This window comes from Cornus florida, unplaced genomic scaffold, assembly GCF_030987335.1.
Source record: "Cornus florida cultivar Cherokee Brave unplaced genomic scaffold, ASM3098733v1 CherokeeBrave_3.0.0_Hap2_Chr10, whole genome shotgun sequence".
NCBI lineage: Eukaryota > Viridiplantae > Streptophyta > Magnoliopsida > Cornales > Cornaceae > Cornus > Cornus florida.
The window spans coordinates 100,987,321-101,003,051 of record NW_026775580.1 but is presented as its reverse complement, the minus strand read 5'-3'; the positions used below and the strand labels follow the sequence as shown (position 1 = coordinate 101,003,051).

The window sequence follows — 15,731 nt, the reverse complement described above, 5'->3', positions numbered from 1 at the left end:
AAAATTGTTGGGAAATAATTTATTTTTATTTATTTGAATAGCATGAAAATTACAATAAAATGACTTTACTTACCTAAATTGCTCTTATTACAGTACTATTATTTGGTAAAAGAAATTAAATTGTCCTTCATAATAATATTACCAATCATCTATTATTACTTCATCACGAAAGCTGTGGAGCAGAAAATTTTGACAAAAAAATAAAAAATAAAAATAATATTAAATAAATAAAAAGATGTGGAGCAGGAAAACATGGCACATGTGAGTAATCGCTTTAGTCATGAATCATGATGTTGCTTTGTAACCGAGAAAAAACCTAGCTGGAATGGATTGTAATTTGTAATCCTTACACACGATTTGATGTTGCCAACAATAATTTTACCTTGAGACGAAAGAACTAAGGAAAGAGGAAAGAAAGGAGGGATTGAATCTTGAACAAGAGCCATCCTCTTACCTAAATGATTTCTTGAAAGAAATAAAGAGTTAAATTATTATTTTTACTTTTTTTTATTTATTAAAAGAATATTTGCATGCCCATTTATCCTTTAATATAAATTCTCATCGTTCACTTAAAAAAGTAGAATAAATTTTTTCTAATTAGTTTATAACGTCTTTGAAGAGATAGATTAATTTGAAAAAGTGTTATTACTTTCATTTTATGTTTTACACTTTTACTTTATATATTTAAGAGCACATTAATAAAATAATAATAATTTTATTTTTTGACTTCTCTCACGTGATTCCATCAAACCAAACGAAATGAGAAATGAACGCAAACCCTTTCCCATAATTGCTTCAAAATATTTTGAACATATCTAAAACTTAAACGTTATATAACTTTTCTAGTTACTTCTTTTTCTTTTCCTTCCCTTCCTATTTTGCAGCCAACAGTCCAACTATTCCTTTCTCTTCTTCCCCTTCCTTCCGACTCAAACCAAACGCTACGTAAAAGATTAATAAGAAGAAAACAACAGAAAGGACAGAGAAGAGAAAAGGATCGCAGAGAAGCTCTTAAAATATCTCATGGAACCCTAGTTTTCTCCGTCTCTCTCCGAATCTACCCTCTAATCTGCATACTTTCTCGTTCTTCTCTGTAAATCTAGGTTTGTTCGTTTCGATCTCTCTTAAATCCTCATAGCCCTCCCACTTTCCCCCCAAAATATAGGGTTTTCCGTTGTTCTACTCATACAATGTTCTCTCAGAAGGTTTGACATCTCCAAAAAGAGCTATTGGTACCGAATTTGACGAGAGAGATATAGAGGATATGTATAGAGATCGAGGTGGTGGATCATCGAAGTCGGAGATCGTCGGTGGGCCGTTGGATCGGAAGCGAATCAACGATGCGTTAGATAAGCACCTGGAAAAGTCATCGCCGTCGACTTCGAGGGGTTTGAACAGCAACAAGAAGGAAAAAGAGAGAATATCCATCCCGTCCACCTCAACAGGTGGTGGTGTTGGCAAATTGCAGCAGCTTGATCATCGTGACAATCGGTCATCATCGACTCTCACCACCAAGAACAAATGCTCTGATGGTTAGTTTTGTTTTATTTAATTTATTTATTAATGGCTAACTGATGAATAATGTGTTCAACTTATATATATATGTGTGTGTGTGTTTGTTTTGGTGATTGATATGATCTGGTTCTGCTGTATGTGCGTGTGTATATTTATATGAATAATTGTGCATGTGTGAGCTCATAAATTTGTGATTTTTTTAGGTGTGTTTGCAAGCGGCTAGAAATATATTCTGGACTCAGATAAATAATTTGTTTGTTAGTTTGTTTTTCTTTTGTTTATTGGCCTTGTGGTACTTGATTTTTTTTTTTTTTTTGGTTTTAGGAATGTAGAAAGGAAGAAGGTAGTTAGATATGATAGTGCGATTGGGATATTAGAGTTGAAATGCCATTTTTCTAGATTATATGCATACCGAATCTCTACATGTGTGTGATGGGGTGTTAAAAGGCACTTCTAAAATTGAAGGTTAAGGTCCTATCATGGTCTATTATCTTAAAAATGATTGGGAAATGTGACGAGTCTTACTAAAGTGTGGGGGAATATGTGGATTTTTTTTGGGTAGGTAAGTCGTGTACACACCATATTGTCCCACAAGGGACTCGATCCCTCAACCTTGCATTTGTAAGGAGGGGATACCACATGGGCGAAGCCTTCGGTGGTGGATATAAGGATATTTTATTTGTACTGTATCTTGTTTGTTTGAAGTTGCTATAGACTGTTATGATTAATTTCTCCACCATCCACGTACCATGGTTTCTCTGTCATCAATTCATTGGTTCATCCGTAAGTTGACTAATATAGGCCCAGTGAATATATAAACTTCTTAACATGAAAGATTGGCTCATTTGCCTCATGTGAGTGGTTAAGCTTGGAATAGAATGTGCTTTCTTGCAGTATTAATGAGTGAACGAGGGAAATGCCAGCTACCTACAAAAAAGAGAAAGTAATATGGGGGGTTATGAAGATTTGAGTAATTTGGGATTATGAAGATTTGTGTGATAGCTTAAGAATGGAACAGTTGGAGTTGTTTCAACTAGGGGTGCAAATTGGGTTGGGTAACTCGAACCTAACCGAGCCCAGCCCTATTTTTTACGGACTTGGGCAATTATTTTTACAATTAGGGTTAGGCTTGGGTTGAAAAATCTCAACCCCGAATTTAATTAGGGTTGGGCTTGGTTTGAAGTGCTAGCAACTTGAGCCAAACCGAACCCGAATTCTAATATTATTTTCATATATATTTTTACTTTTAAATACATTATATATAATATTTAAATTATGATTACTTTTTTTCTTTTCAGTTTTTTTTTGTTAAATCTTAACTTATTGTGTGTTAACATTTAGGAGAATTAATTTTCTAAAAATTTGTTTGTAATTTATTAAAAATTTACAAAAAGTCTTTGAACTTCTTCTTATTTAAGAGTAATTTAATATAAAACTAATTCAAGATCATATTAAAATTTTGGTATAAAGATTAGCCATATGAGTAACCCAAATTAACTCGAAGTTTTAACCCGGAATCTAAGTCCGAGTTGCAAGCCGAATTTAAAAGTAGAAGGGTGGGTTGGGCTCGAGTTGAGTAGTTAATGTTGAGGATAGGGTTAGGGTTAGGGTTGGGCTTGGGTTTAACATTTCATATGGTGGGTTGGACTCAAGTTATACCTTAAATCTGCCCAACCCGCCCGAATTGCAGCCCTAGTTTTAACCATGCCATTGTGGTAATACTTATGCTAGGCATGGTAAGCTATCAAGATGAGTGTGGTCATTTTCTTGGTTGAGAATTGTACCCAAATTGTAAATAGTAATATAATTCATGCAATAAAAAAATTTAATCTTTAAATAGTTGCAATTATTTTCTTGTGCACATTATTAAGAGTGATAAGTTTCTTTTACAAAGTGCTGAAAGAAGTACTAATAGAAGTATCAGGTTGTTTGCATGGCGGGAACTGCCTTTATTATTTTTTTTGACAATAAAATTGTATTAGAAAACGTTCAAAAGGGGAACGCATCTCAAGAGATATACAAGGAACAAAACCAAAATAAAAGTCCTATGAACCCAAAAAGTCTACAATTTCATCTAAAGATATACAATTTCTCCCCGTCACCCAACTAAAAGGAGAACTAATAATAGAAAATTTCATTGGAGGATTCTTCCCCATCAAAAGATATTTTATTTCGCTCTTTCTAAATGCTGCACCAAACAAAAAGGGGGGTCACCCTCTAGCAGTCACGAGCGTGAGCCCCCACCCTCTGGCCCCTCCAAATGTCAATCAACTCCTTTGAAGACCGAGGCGTAACCCAATGAATGCCAAAAAGACCAAAAATAAGACTCCAGTAATCATAAGCCACAGGGCAATGCAAAAAAAGGTGATCCACAAGTTCTCCATCATTTTTACACATACAACACCAGTTGAATGTGATTCGTATTTCGTCTTCTCTTTCTCAAATTGTCCAGAGTCAGAATCTTGCCTCAAGTTGCAGTCAAAACAAAAAAGCCTCCCTAAGAGGGGCCTTCGAACGGCAAACCGTCTTCCACGGAAAATTTTAACCATGAAAATTGGCAAGGCAAAGGAACAAAGAAAGTACATCAAACCTCCCCTGAGGAGAGGGCATCCAAACCAAGGAATCAGACCTTCTACCGTCCACTTCCTGTCAATACATAAGATCCAACAGGGACATCATCAAGTTCCCAATCCTGAAAGGAATGCCGAAAACGCACATCCCACGTAAGTCTTCCGCTATCAAGCCGATAACAGTCCGCTACCATGGCATATCTATCCGCAGCAATCCTAAAAAGTCTTGGAAACAAACAAGACAATGGGCGATCACCACACCAAGAATCCTCCCAGAACCGAACATCCTTGCCCTCCCGAACTTTGAACCTAACATGCTTAGAGAGCTCATCCCATCCCTTTTGAATGAATTTCCACACTTCCATGCCAGCAACTGATCTAATCGGCCTGGAAGACGATCCCCCAAACAACACTAGATAACCCTCCTCCATAAACGATGTTTCTCACTACCAAATCAACATAACCACTTCCCAATGAATGCCCTATTAAAGGGGATCAGCCTCCTAATCCCAAGACCGTCCACCTGAAGATGCCTGCAAATATGCTCCCACCTGACAAGATGATACTTGAAATCCTCACCCTCACCCCAACCACCCTAGAGAAAATTCCGTTGGAGATTCTCCAGTCTTTCAGCAATAGTGCACGGGATCTGAAAGAGGGATAGGAAGTATGCTGGGAGACTAGACAAGGTGCTCTTCACAAGAGTGACCTTTCTACCCTTCAAAAGATATTGATTCTTCCATCCAGCCAATCTATTCTCGGTTCGAACCGCTGAATCACTTGATCCCAAACATTCACCCTCCTGGACGAAACACCCAAAGACAAACCCAGATAAACAATAGGAAAGGAACTCGTCATCCTAGAACCGCAGCAAGCGAAGTAACCTTCTGAACCTCCCCCACAGGGACAAGCACACTCTTACCCACATTAACTTTCAACCTGACACTGCCTGAAAACAGACCAACACACACCTTAAATATTTGAGTTGAGACACATCCGCATCACATAACCACAGAAACACGGCGGGAACTGCCCCATCAAATTCCAACTGCTCCTTGTCTATTGTATGCTTCAAATAGAGTGGTGCTCTTTTTCTTTTTCATCTGTAACAAGTAGAAATATATTCCTACTTATTGTTCGGACTTTTATTCTGAGCTTGTTTCGTCCAGTTGGCTGTAATGGATTCTCTTCAATTTACTTGATTTTTTCATTTACTTGTGGAGTGAACCTTGTGCCTTGTTTTTCTTCATTTGGAGTAACAAGTTATTTATTGTAGTTCATTAATACAAAGTTAAAATGCCTTTTATTTTAGGATATTTGAAATAGACAATGATAATGCTTTCAATCGCATTTACTTCATCAAGATTTATGATGGTTATGTTTGGTTCATATTGCAGAGGAATCTGAAACAGATAGTGAAGAGTCTGATGTTAGTGGTTCCGATGGGGATGACACGTCTTGGATTTCATGGTTTTGCAATTTGCGAGGAAATGAATTTTTCTGTGAAGTTGATGATGATTACATCCAAGATGATTTTAATCTTTGTGGGTTAAGCAGTCAAGTTCCGTATTATGATTATGCGTTGGATCTAATTCTGGATGTTGAGTCGTCACACAGTAAGCATTTTAGTTTGCTTCAGTTGATTTACTTTGAAGCTAAATGTCGATCTGGGAATCTCCTTTTGTTGATATGAATACTATGATTCTGTTTTTCATGATGAAGTTAAAGTATGTTACTTAGGGGAAGTTCTAGAAATTTCACAAAGAAATGTATTGCTTACAAGTTTGGTCACCAAGTCCCTCACATGGGTTCTTTGTGATTATTCAGATAAGTAAACGATGGTTGATTCTACATGGTTAACCAAAAAAAATAATGCCACCATTATCTATCCAGCCTTTTTAGAAAGGAAATGGATCCTCTCCAATATTTTCCCTCTCCAAGTATCTCCAAGGCTATATCTAACTCATACAAAAAACACCACATCACCATCTTGTTTGGATTAAAAATGATGGTGTGGCACATTTATGATAGTTAGATGGAGGCTTGGAGATGCCTGTAGAGAGATAATTGGAGAGGATCCAAATCCTTTTAGAAACTCGCTAATTTTTAATGTGAAGTATATGTTTAAGAATGTGAGTTAATGTCTAAGGGTAGCCACTTTGTACAAGTGTTAGGTCTGTTCCAAGTCCACTCCTTCCAGTTCCAGCACCCTTGTCTAACAACATTGGTAATGGCCTATGTATGTAAGAACTAATAACTAAACCTCTTAACATAAAAACAATAAAATCTGTGTCATCTCTTTATAATCTTTAGTCTTAAGACTCTTAATAAGTGCAAAGTGCCTAATGTTGATTTAATGCAACAATGAGAGGAAGACGTATAGTAGTCCCGTTCTCCTGTTCTCTACAGCAAATCTGTGTGATTTGGAAGGCTGAAGGTTCCCCCATAGTTGCTAAGAACCTGTTGAGAGGCACCACGTGGCTTGCCTCAAGACAATTCAAACCTAGAACACTTTGAAGCTTCAAAATCCAGAAAGCTTCTCCCTTAGTTTATGGCTGAACAAAGATGTCGTAAAGGTGTGCACGTACCTCAATGTTAGTTTATCGCCTTTTCATTAGTAACTTTCTCTAATGTCATGTTTTTTTTTTTTAATTTAATTTAATTTTATTTATATATATATATAATAATAATAATAACTATTCAATCATCTTTGCTCATAGTTATATTCCTGTTCAGTTTTTACTTTTTTTTAATGATAATATATTTTTACACATTTCAAATTTGAATTGAAAATGATGAAAAGGCTTTTACCATAAGGTTTGAGGTTTACCCAAGGCTTAGGTTTGCAAATTTCGTGTTAAAAACATAAGTCTGCAAGTTTGTTTTATTTTTAGATAGAATTTTGAATTAGTTAGAGTTAGTTGGTTACCTAATGTTCAAGGGTAGAATTGAAATTAAATGTTACAATGAAGGGCAAAAAGATAAACTTAACACTCATAAATGCACTCAACAATTAGGATTCATGCATTCATCAATTAGGGTTTCTTATTTTACTTGTTTGATTTTGAAAATTCCTTTTTGATATGCATAGAAGAGTTTTGGAATCTTGTCTAAATCAAAATCCAGATTATAATAGGATAGAGCACTTTAATTGATCGAGGGACCATTGGCTTTCGAGCAATGACAAAATAGAGTTTTCTTTTCAAATTCAATCAATAACTTTTAAATATTTTAGGATTGTATCATCTATATATGGACCTCTAGTGTTCAAAAAACCTATGCATGCTTTATCATATTCTCTATGGCAGCTTACAACTAAGTTTGCCAACCCACACAGACAGGGTGGGTTTTTTATTATTATTATTATTTTTTATTAAATTCCAAAAAGATAAGATGTCAAGGTATGAAAATGTGAAAACCTGGTCCTAAAAAAGGAAAGTTAAGGTGGGAAACTGGATGAGGATTCAGTTGTTTGACTTTATAAAATATGGGGTTTGGGTTTGTTGGGGGGGAGGGGAGATATATAGAAAAAGAGCAGGAAACACTGAAGACGAATTAGAGGAAGAACAAGAACTTTGATCCCTTATCTTTTCGGAACTTCCTAAAAAGCCCCCTCCCTGTATCTCTGTATGTCAGACTGCGTTTTGGTTATGTATTCTATATTATTATTATTATAATAAAAAATAAAATAAAAAAACGAGGAAATATTTTTTTGGTGTGTCTGACAAGTGCGAGACGTGTAGCATGTTTGTAGCCATCACGTGTCAGACATTGTTGTGGACCTTTTGGGGCAAGTTTGTCTTCTTGATGTCTTTTTAGGCCTCTGCTGTCTTGGATTTTGAGGTATGTCTTACGAGTTTTCTCATGAGTGATTGAGTTGTTATATTTTCTTCTCGCATAAGGCATCTCTTTTGGGCTTAGAGGCTGCTGCCACGAGGTGCAACTTGAATTCAATTATGAAAGACCTCTATTGGACATACGATTCCTGCCTTTTGAAACCTATTGGAATTGCCATGCCATTTTGAAGCAGATATCCTAACTCTTTTGCAAAGCTCTTGGTTCTCAGAAGATGCCTCAACTCATCAATGCCCCCTGGAAGCTTCTATGTTAATGTTGGTGTTTTGGGTCTTTGCTGATCAAAATTTCATCTCAAAATGCAAGGAATATTTTTTTAAACTGCTACTTACAAAAAAGTATATATATTTTTAAACTGCTCTAAGCAGTGAGATATTAGTTGAAATGTGCACGTTTTTGTATAATGTGCAGATAGACAACTGACAAACCGTTCCATGTTACAGAACTAAAATCACTAAAAGCAAGAATATGAATGGATTTATTCTTGTTCATGATTCTGTCGCATTTCCAAATGGTTTTGCTATGGAAAAATCTTGTTTTGATTCAGTTATCCATCTTTTTGTCTACTCATTTCTGGGTTATTTGAATTGCTGGATTGCACCTGTGTGTGTGTGTGTTTCTGTGCATTGAATTCCTTTAGCATGAACATGTGCAGGTGATATGTTCACTGAAGAACAAAATGAATTGGTTGAATCAGCGGCAGAAATGCTGTATGGTTTGATTCATGTCCGATATATATTGACTGGCAAGGGAATGGCGGCAATGGTGAGGTTATTAGTTAGATTACTTTTATGTCTTCTCTTTCTGTTCACTACCTATATCATGTTGTATTGGTTAAATATTGCTGTGGAAACTTCTGCAGTTAGAGAAGTACAAAAACTACGATTTTGGGAGATGCCCCAGAGTTTACTGTTGTGGACAACCCTGTCTTCCGGTTGGTCAATCAGATATTCCACGGTCTAGTACCGTAAAGATTTACTGTCCCAAATGCGAAGATATTTACTACCCTCGATCTAAGTATCAAGGCAGTATCCTTGCGTTTCATCAATCTTATTTTGCTTTTTGCCTTCGTATATCTTTGTGTATGCTTCAAGATTACATTGTTGTCTGTAGATAAAATTTTCAGCTTCATATGTTTCTGAGTTTCACCATTTGATGGTATATCCTCACGTGGAAATTAAAATTTTGAACTGGAACTTATACTCTTCTTGTCATGCATAACTTAAGTTATTAAGTGGTTCTGTCTGCATGGTTTTCCTGACTCGTATCACGTACATGCGATCTTAGGCTTCTATTTTTCCGAAGTTAGATTTATGAATTTTATATAATTGTGTTACTTAGTGCTGCTGCAGCTATCAACACTACTATTCTTGCATATTACATTGATGATGCTATTGTTGAGGTTCCCGTGAAGTGGTTGGATTTTGTGTTGATCCTTTTGTTGAACAGCTTTAGCTTCATGGGAAATCTTGTCTATATAATCTGCATATGTGAACTTAAAAAGTAAAAGTGGGCACTTATTAAAAAAAAAAAAAAAAAAGTGAAGTTAAAAGTGGGATATATAATAACTGTGTTGACGATGAGATTGTGGCTTTGTTCATAGTTTTGGCTGATGCATGGGGATTCACCATTTGGTAGGTCCATTTCCTTTACTGCTTCAATATATGTAATTTACTGCTCTATAATGACTGTTCTCCTTGACATTGACAAGATATTGATGGAGCTTATTTCGGAACCACATTTCCTCACCTGTTCCTGATGACTTATGGTCACCTCAAACAACAGAAAGCAACGCAGAGCTATGTTCCAAGAGTATTTGGCTTCAAGCTCCACAAGCCATGACACAAAAGTTCCTTGCTGCAACATGTGGACTCACTCTCAACTGCTTAGAAATGGTGGTTCTTTGTTGCTTCTGTTGATGTAGAAGTGGTAATAACAAGTGAGGTAAAGTGCAGCAGTTCAGAAAATACGAATTTGATTAATTGATGAAAAATCAATTGTAGCTCATCCATGAATCTAACTTATCCTTATAATTTATCCATGAATTTAATGAGCCCTTGTAAGCTTATTTCTTTTTCCCTGAGTTCAGAAAAAATTGAAGTATGTTTTTGCAGTTATTGGTCTCTCTTCATTTCCTTTTCGTAATCAAGTACTCACTTGCTTTCATTGTTATTGGAGGTAGCCTTTAGATTCCGGGCAGGGTTGCCTCCCCTGTCCTGTCCATAGAGCTTTGAGTCTCTATATGTAATCTTGTGAAGCCATTAATTTTTGAAAACAGTAAATATTACTGCTGGTGAATAGAAATATCATGATAAGAAAAACATATGTGCCTCTCTTATTTTTGCCTATATAGCTTTATATCATGTAATTGTACAGATATTTTACCTTCAGCCAAGCTCTTATCCTGGCACATCTGGTGGATGTTCCTCGAATGACACCGTCATTGATACATCCACCATGCACGAAACACCATCCTTTTGGTTCTGTTAGCACGTATGGAAGCAATTCACCGTAGATTGAAGAAGTAACTTACTCTTTTTTCACCGGTCTTTTGGTTCTGTTGGACGTATGCAAGCAATTCAGGTTATTCTGATTTGCAATATAGAATTGTGTTTAAACTCTGCATTTTTAACACGTTAAAATCGATTGTTTAATGATGGACAGATTTGATTATATCATGTCCGCGGTGCTGAATGTTCAATACCTAATTTTTTGTTTCGAAACTTGCCTGCCATATAGAGAATGAAAAGTTAAGGATGAGACAGGAATGAAGTGGAATGTATAAAGGCTGAATTTTTAAGTACGTTTTAAAAGTTAATTGTATATTCGAAATTTTAATTTTTTATTTATTTATTTTTTTTTCGAAATTATTTCAGTTTCAAGTATTTTTGTGTTAAGTATATATATATATTCTCTAAGTAATATGAATTTCTGCATGAACCCAGTATGGCTCAAGTTTATGAACTAATAATCTTCACACTGTAATTTCCCAAAGGATGTGATAAACGCACTCCATATGCTTCAACACTTCAATTGATTTTTGTAAGAGTGAAGTCACATGATTTCTTTGTGACTTTTTATTTTTTATTCATTTGTTGAATTTAAAATGTTCAGAAGTCTCCTCCTTTACGAATAATAATTTCATTTCATATTTAATAGAATTATCTTTTAAGCAATATTTAAATTGAATTATTAATGACATACTTAATTGGATGATGAGTTCTAATTAATTCACAGAATCGGATTGAGTCATCATTAAATACCTAAAGTCAAACCAACTTCCATCATCCTTTGTCTGGTTTTGCAATATGCTAAAATCTATATATCTTGTATCATGCATATGTAGTAGTGAGAGAGACAGACCAATCCATACTCTCAAATCAACCAAATTTTCATGGACGTCAAATCAACCAAATTTTCATGGACGGTCTAAATTAATTACTTCAAAGTAAATCAAATTCTACATGGATCATCAGTTGATAATCACTTTGGCTGTCATAACCCACTATGACAAGTGGATTCAATATTCTTGTAACAAATTACTCCATCCCTTTCATATCCTTCCTTTTTTTTTTTATTTCCCTCCCTTTCCCCTTCTCCTTTCCATCTTCTTTCTTTGTTTTCAATGAATCAGTTGAGTTTTTGAATTTTGAAAGGTAGGTTAGCTACATAAGGCAACAGTGACTTTGGCTCTTTTCAGTTGCAATCTTTATCATTAGTGGCATTTCTAAAGTGATTCTACTGAAAATTATTGATCTTGATCTTTTACCTGCTTTTCTTCTATTTGCCTTGTAAATTTCCTAATCTTTTGGGATTATTAACACGTTCAACCTCTGATTAGAAGCTTTGTATACGTATATTTTTATAAAAAGTGAATTCGTATTTTCCTTATTTATATCATAATAAAATGCTTAGTATTTTGATTTCTTTTAAATATTTTCTTCACAAGATTAAGGATTATTATTATCTTCTTCTTCTTCTTCTTAATTATCCGATGATTAGAAGCTAAACACTTTTCTTTTCCTTTATAACTTTAAGATGATTGTTTGGAAAAAATAGTAGGACCACCCTTTGAAAGTGGAATTGTTTTTGGGCATCTTTTAGGTTATTCTAGTGCAAAGTCCACAAAATCGTGATTTAATTTTCGAATATATTAATATCTTTATTGGTGGGTTATGATTAATTAATGCCAGACCTGTTTAAAATTAACAAAACAAAATTAGTAGTAGCTAATAAAAGTGTAATTTGTTAATTAGGTAGGGTTTTCTGAACCATCTGATCAAGTTGCATAAGAGTACTTGAGATAAAAAGTAACGAACAAGATTTTGCTTGAAATTAAAAGTAATATTAGTGAGAAAATAAAAGAAAGCAAAATTAGATGATTTTGGCATATACTCTCTCAAAACTAAGAAATTTCCGAAATTATAAATTCAAACACATTCTAGATCTTTATGTCTATATCTCATTCTAGATCTTTATGTCTATATCTTTTGTCACTAAATTTTTTTTTTTTACAATGTCGCTAGAATAGTTTTATAGAAATTGGTACAGTAGAGTTTTGTAAATTTTATAAATATCTACAATATTTGAAGGTCTTAATAGACTGTAGATATTAACCATTGTTGTATTGAATCCTAACCATTAATGAGTTGAGTGTGCCTATATAAAGGGTAAGTGTCTTATTTGGAGCTATGAAGTTATAAGAATGAAGATCTTCATGTCTGACACCTCTGTTATAGTAAAGCGTGACAAAATTAAAATGTGTTTAAAATGTGTTTTCAGTCCATTGCAAAATTTATGAGGGTGAATAATAGATAGCGGTCATTGAATTTCTCTTACACAAGTTTATTGGGCATGTGAACATATTGGATAGGATTTAGAATAAGATTCAATTTGGATATTATGTTAATGGCTCTCAATAGGTTGCGCCACTGAAATTATAAATTTAATAAAAATTAGTTATTATTTAGAGGTTGTGCCGGTGTTGAGTTCCTTTTTAGTTTACTCGGAAGAAAAAATATATATATATAAAATTCACTAACACCAACTACTTACTTGCTGGATCCTAAAAAATCATTAAGTTTATCGAGATAATAAATAGATATGAGACTTTTTATGATTACTATTTTGTTTGAATATTATTCAAAATTGTTATTCTTTTGAATTCGATTCATCTTACTAGGTTTTTTTTTTTTTTTTTTTTTTTTCTTTTTCACCAAGTATTATCTAAAGTTACGAACATGCCACGTGTGGTGCAACTTCACCAGCAGCATTTGTGCAACTAGTTACACAATTAACAAGAGTAAGTAATGAGAGAAAAATCAGTTGGCATGAAAGATAAGACTGAGAAATAAATATGTCAACTAAAGGTAACACCGGATGAATTAATTAGTTACAAACAACTTTAATAAATTAAATATAATATAAAAATTAGAAATAAATTCTAGACAATGGATGTTACAAAAAGTGGTGAAATTTGAGTGAAGTTGATTAGGTTGAGGCAACCAAATTTTACTAAAATGTGAAAAAAAAAAAAATTAAATTAAATTAAATTTTAAAAGTTTTTTGTATATATATATTTTTTGGATGGGGGAAGAAAATTTTTTATATAACAATTATTAGGTCATATAAAATTTTATATAGGTCTATTATTACGAATTGGGAAACATCTATTATCTTGTATGGGATAAAGTACTGAGTTTTAAAATAGTAGAGACAAAAATGTTAAAATGAATGAAAAAAAATGAGAAAGAAATTAGGTCTGATAAGTAGTAGACTTACATGATATGGACAAGATGAAAGATTAATTTGCATAGAAGTTAGGAGACACAATTACAGAGAGGCATAATTTAAAAGTAAATGATAATAATTTGAATATGATAGATATAAATGATAATAATTTAAAAGTAAGGAATTCTGGTTACTTTTACGAACATGCCCCTCACTTCTGAAACCTGCGCCACGTGTCCATCAGGATATTGACACGTGGGAATACCTTATTAGTTAGCTTGATCTGTTTTTGCATGACTACCCTTTTGAACTAATCGTTTGTATTTGCAAAAACTAAAAGCAAAAGTTAAACTATTACTAATTTGTAAGCATGTGGTTCCGGACAAGTTAAGTTTGAAGCATATGAAGAGAACAACCGAGCGATTGAATCAAAGAAGTTAGCGTCAATTCAGTAAAATGCCCTTAGATTATATTAAAATTACAAGAATGTCTGTCTTTGACTAATGATATATGTATGCTCTAATTAGTCTAATTCTTGCTTTCATGTAAAATATAAAAATTAAAAGAATAGAATAGAAGAAGAAGAAATAAATATAGAAATATTATATATTCAATCTGTTACATTTACCTTAGATAGTCCATTAAAAGCCAAAAAAGTCAAAACTCTTGATTTTTTTAAAAAGACGATTTTTGCACTTCACTTTTCTTCCATTGCACTTCATTTACTATTTTTTTCTTAAAGGAAATGACAAAAAGGTGAATTTAATGCATAATCCTTTAATTTATAATGTCAAAACTACCTTTTATATAACTCTTTTTTTTTTTCTTTTTTCTTTTTTACTATTTTTTTTTTCCTTTCTATTTGTTTTTTCCTCTCAAATAAAATAATTTATTCCATACTAATAATTTTATTTTTGGCACTCGAAAGAGATATATATATATATATATATATATATATATTTTTGGGGTTCTGTCAAAATAAATAATTTATTCGATAAAAATAACTTCTTTTTTTTTTGTCTTATGAAAAGAGATTATTTTTTCAATAGAGATAAAAAAATTTTAATCCTCTTCTTTTCATACTTTTTTTTTTGGATGTGGACAAAATAGATAAATTTTTCAATAAATATATATTTTTGGACGGGATTTTTCATGTCAAGACAGATAATTTCGGATTAGTACTCATTATTTGTATGGATTAGTTATTTCTTTAACCTATAAACTGTGAAACAAATCAGTCTTAATGGCTCCACTGTTTTGAACCATTAATTTATAGAATCAAACTGAATTGCTAATTCATAATTGAGTGTTCATCATATTGGCCGTTTAAATGTGCACTATGTATTACAATTCAATGATATTCAAAAACAATAAATTTCCTTGACATAATAATAACTCGTAATAAATGCAAAAGAATTTTCTTTTTAGATGATGATCAATAATATTAGAGAAGCTATTTGCACTCTACTTTTCAACGTTTGCACTACAATCTGAAATGAAATAGCAATTATAACCCTAACTTTACAAGTAAATAATTATTACTTTTTAAATAATAAAACTGTCCTCTTAAATTTATTCTTCTTATCTCTAATCTTTATTATTTTAGGTCTTTTTTGACAAGACAAAAAATAAATTGAATATTTTTTTTTTTTACAGGACCAAGAAATAAAAATTTATGTTGAATAAATTGACTCTTTTGACCGGACCAAAAAAATAAAAAAGTAACCATTAAAAAAATTATCTCTTTTGACATGATAAAAAAAACCCCAAAAAAAAAAAATATATTGAAGAAATTATATTTTTTGTCAACATCCCCAAAAGAAAAAAAAAAAGTATGAAAAGAATAGGATTATATATATATATTTTTTTATCTAAATTGAATATATTATCTCTTTTTATAAGACCCAAAAAAAAAAAAAAAAAAAAGTTATTTGACAGGACCCATAAAAAATTATCCAAAAAAAAAAAAAAGGTTACCTCTTTTGACTGAAAAAAAGTTAACTTTGTTGAATAATATCCTTTCAATTGTAATAAAAAAAAATAAAAAAAATCATTATGGAA

General features: G+C 32.8%; 1 protein-coding gene across 1 annotated transcript; it reads left to right on the top strand.

Moving 5' to 3' along the window:
* The first annotated feature begins 841 nt into the window (after positions 1-841).
* Positions 842-10,053, top strand: LOC132276415 (casein kinase II subunit beta-1-like). The gene is made up of 5 exons (XM_059777829.1): positions 842-1,532; positions 5,483-5,701; positions 8,596-8,705; positions 8,803-8,968; positions 9,652-10,053. Exons 1-5 carry the CDS (start codon positions 1,265-1,267, stop codon positions 9,780-9,782), a joined length of 894 nt encoding a protein of 297 aa, XP_059633812.1. The 5' UTR covers positions 842-1,264; the 3' UTR covers positions 9,783-10,053.
* Positions 10,054-15,731: the final 5,678 nt, after the last annotated feature.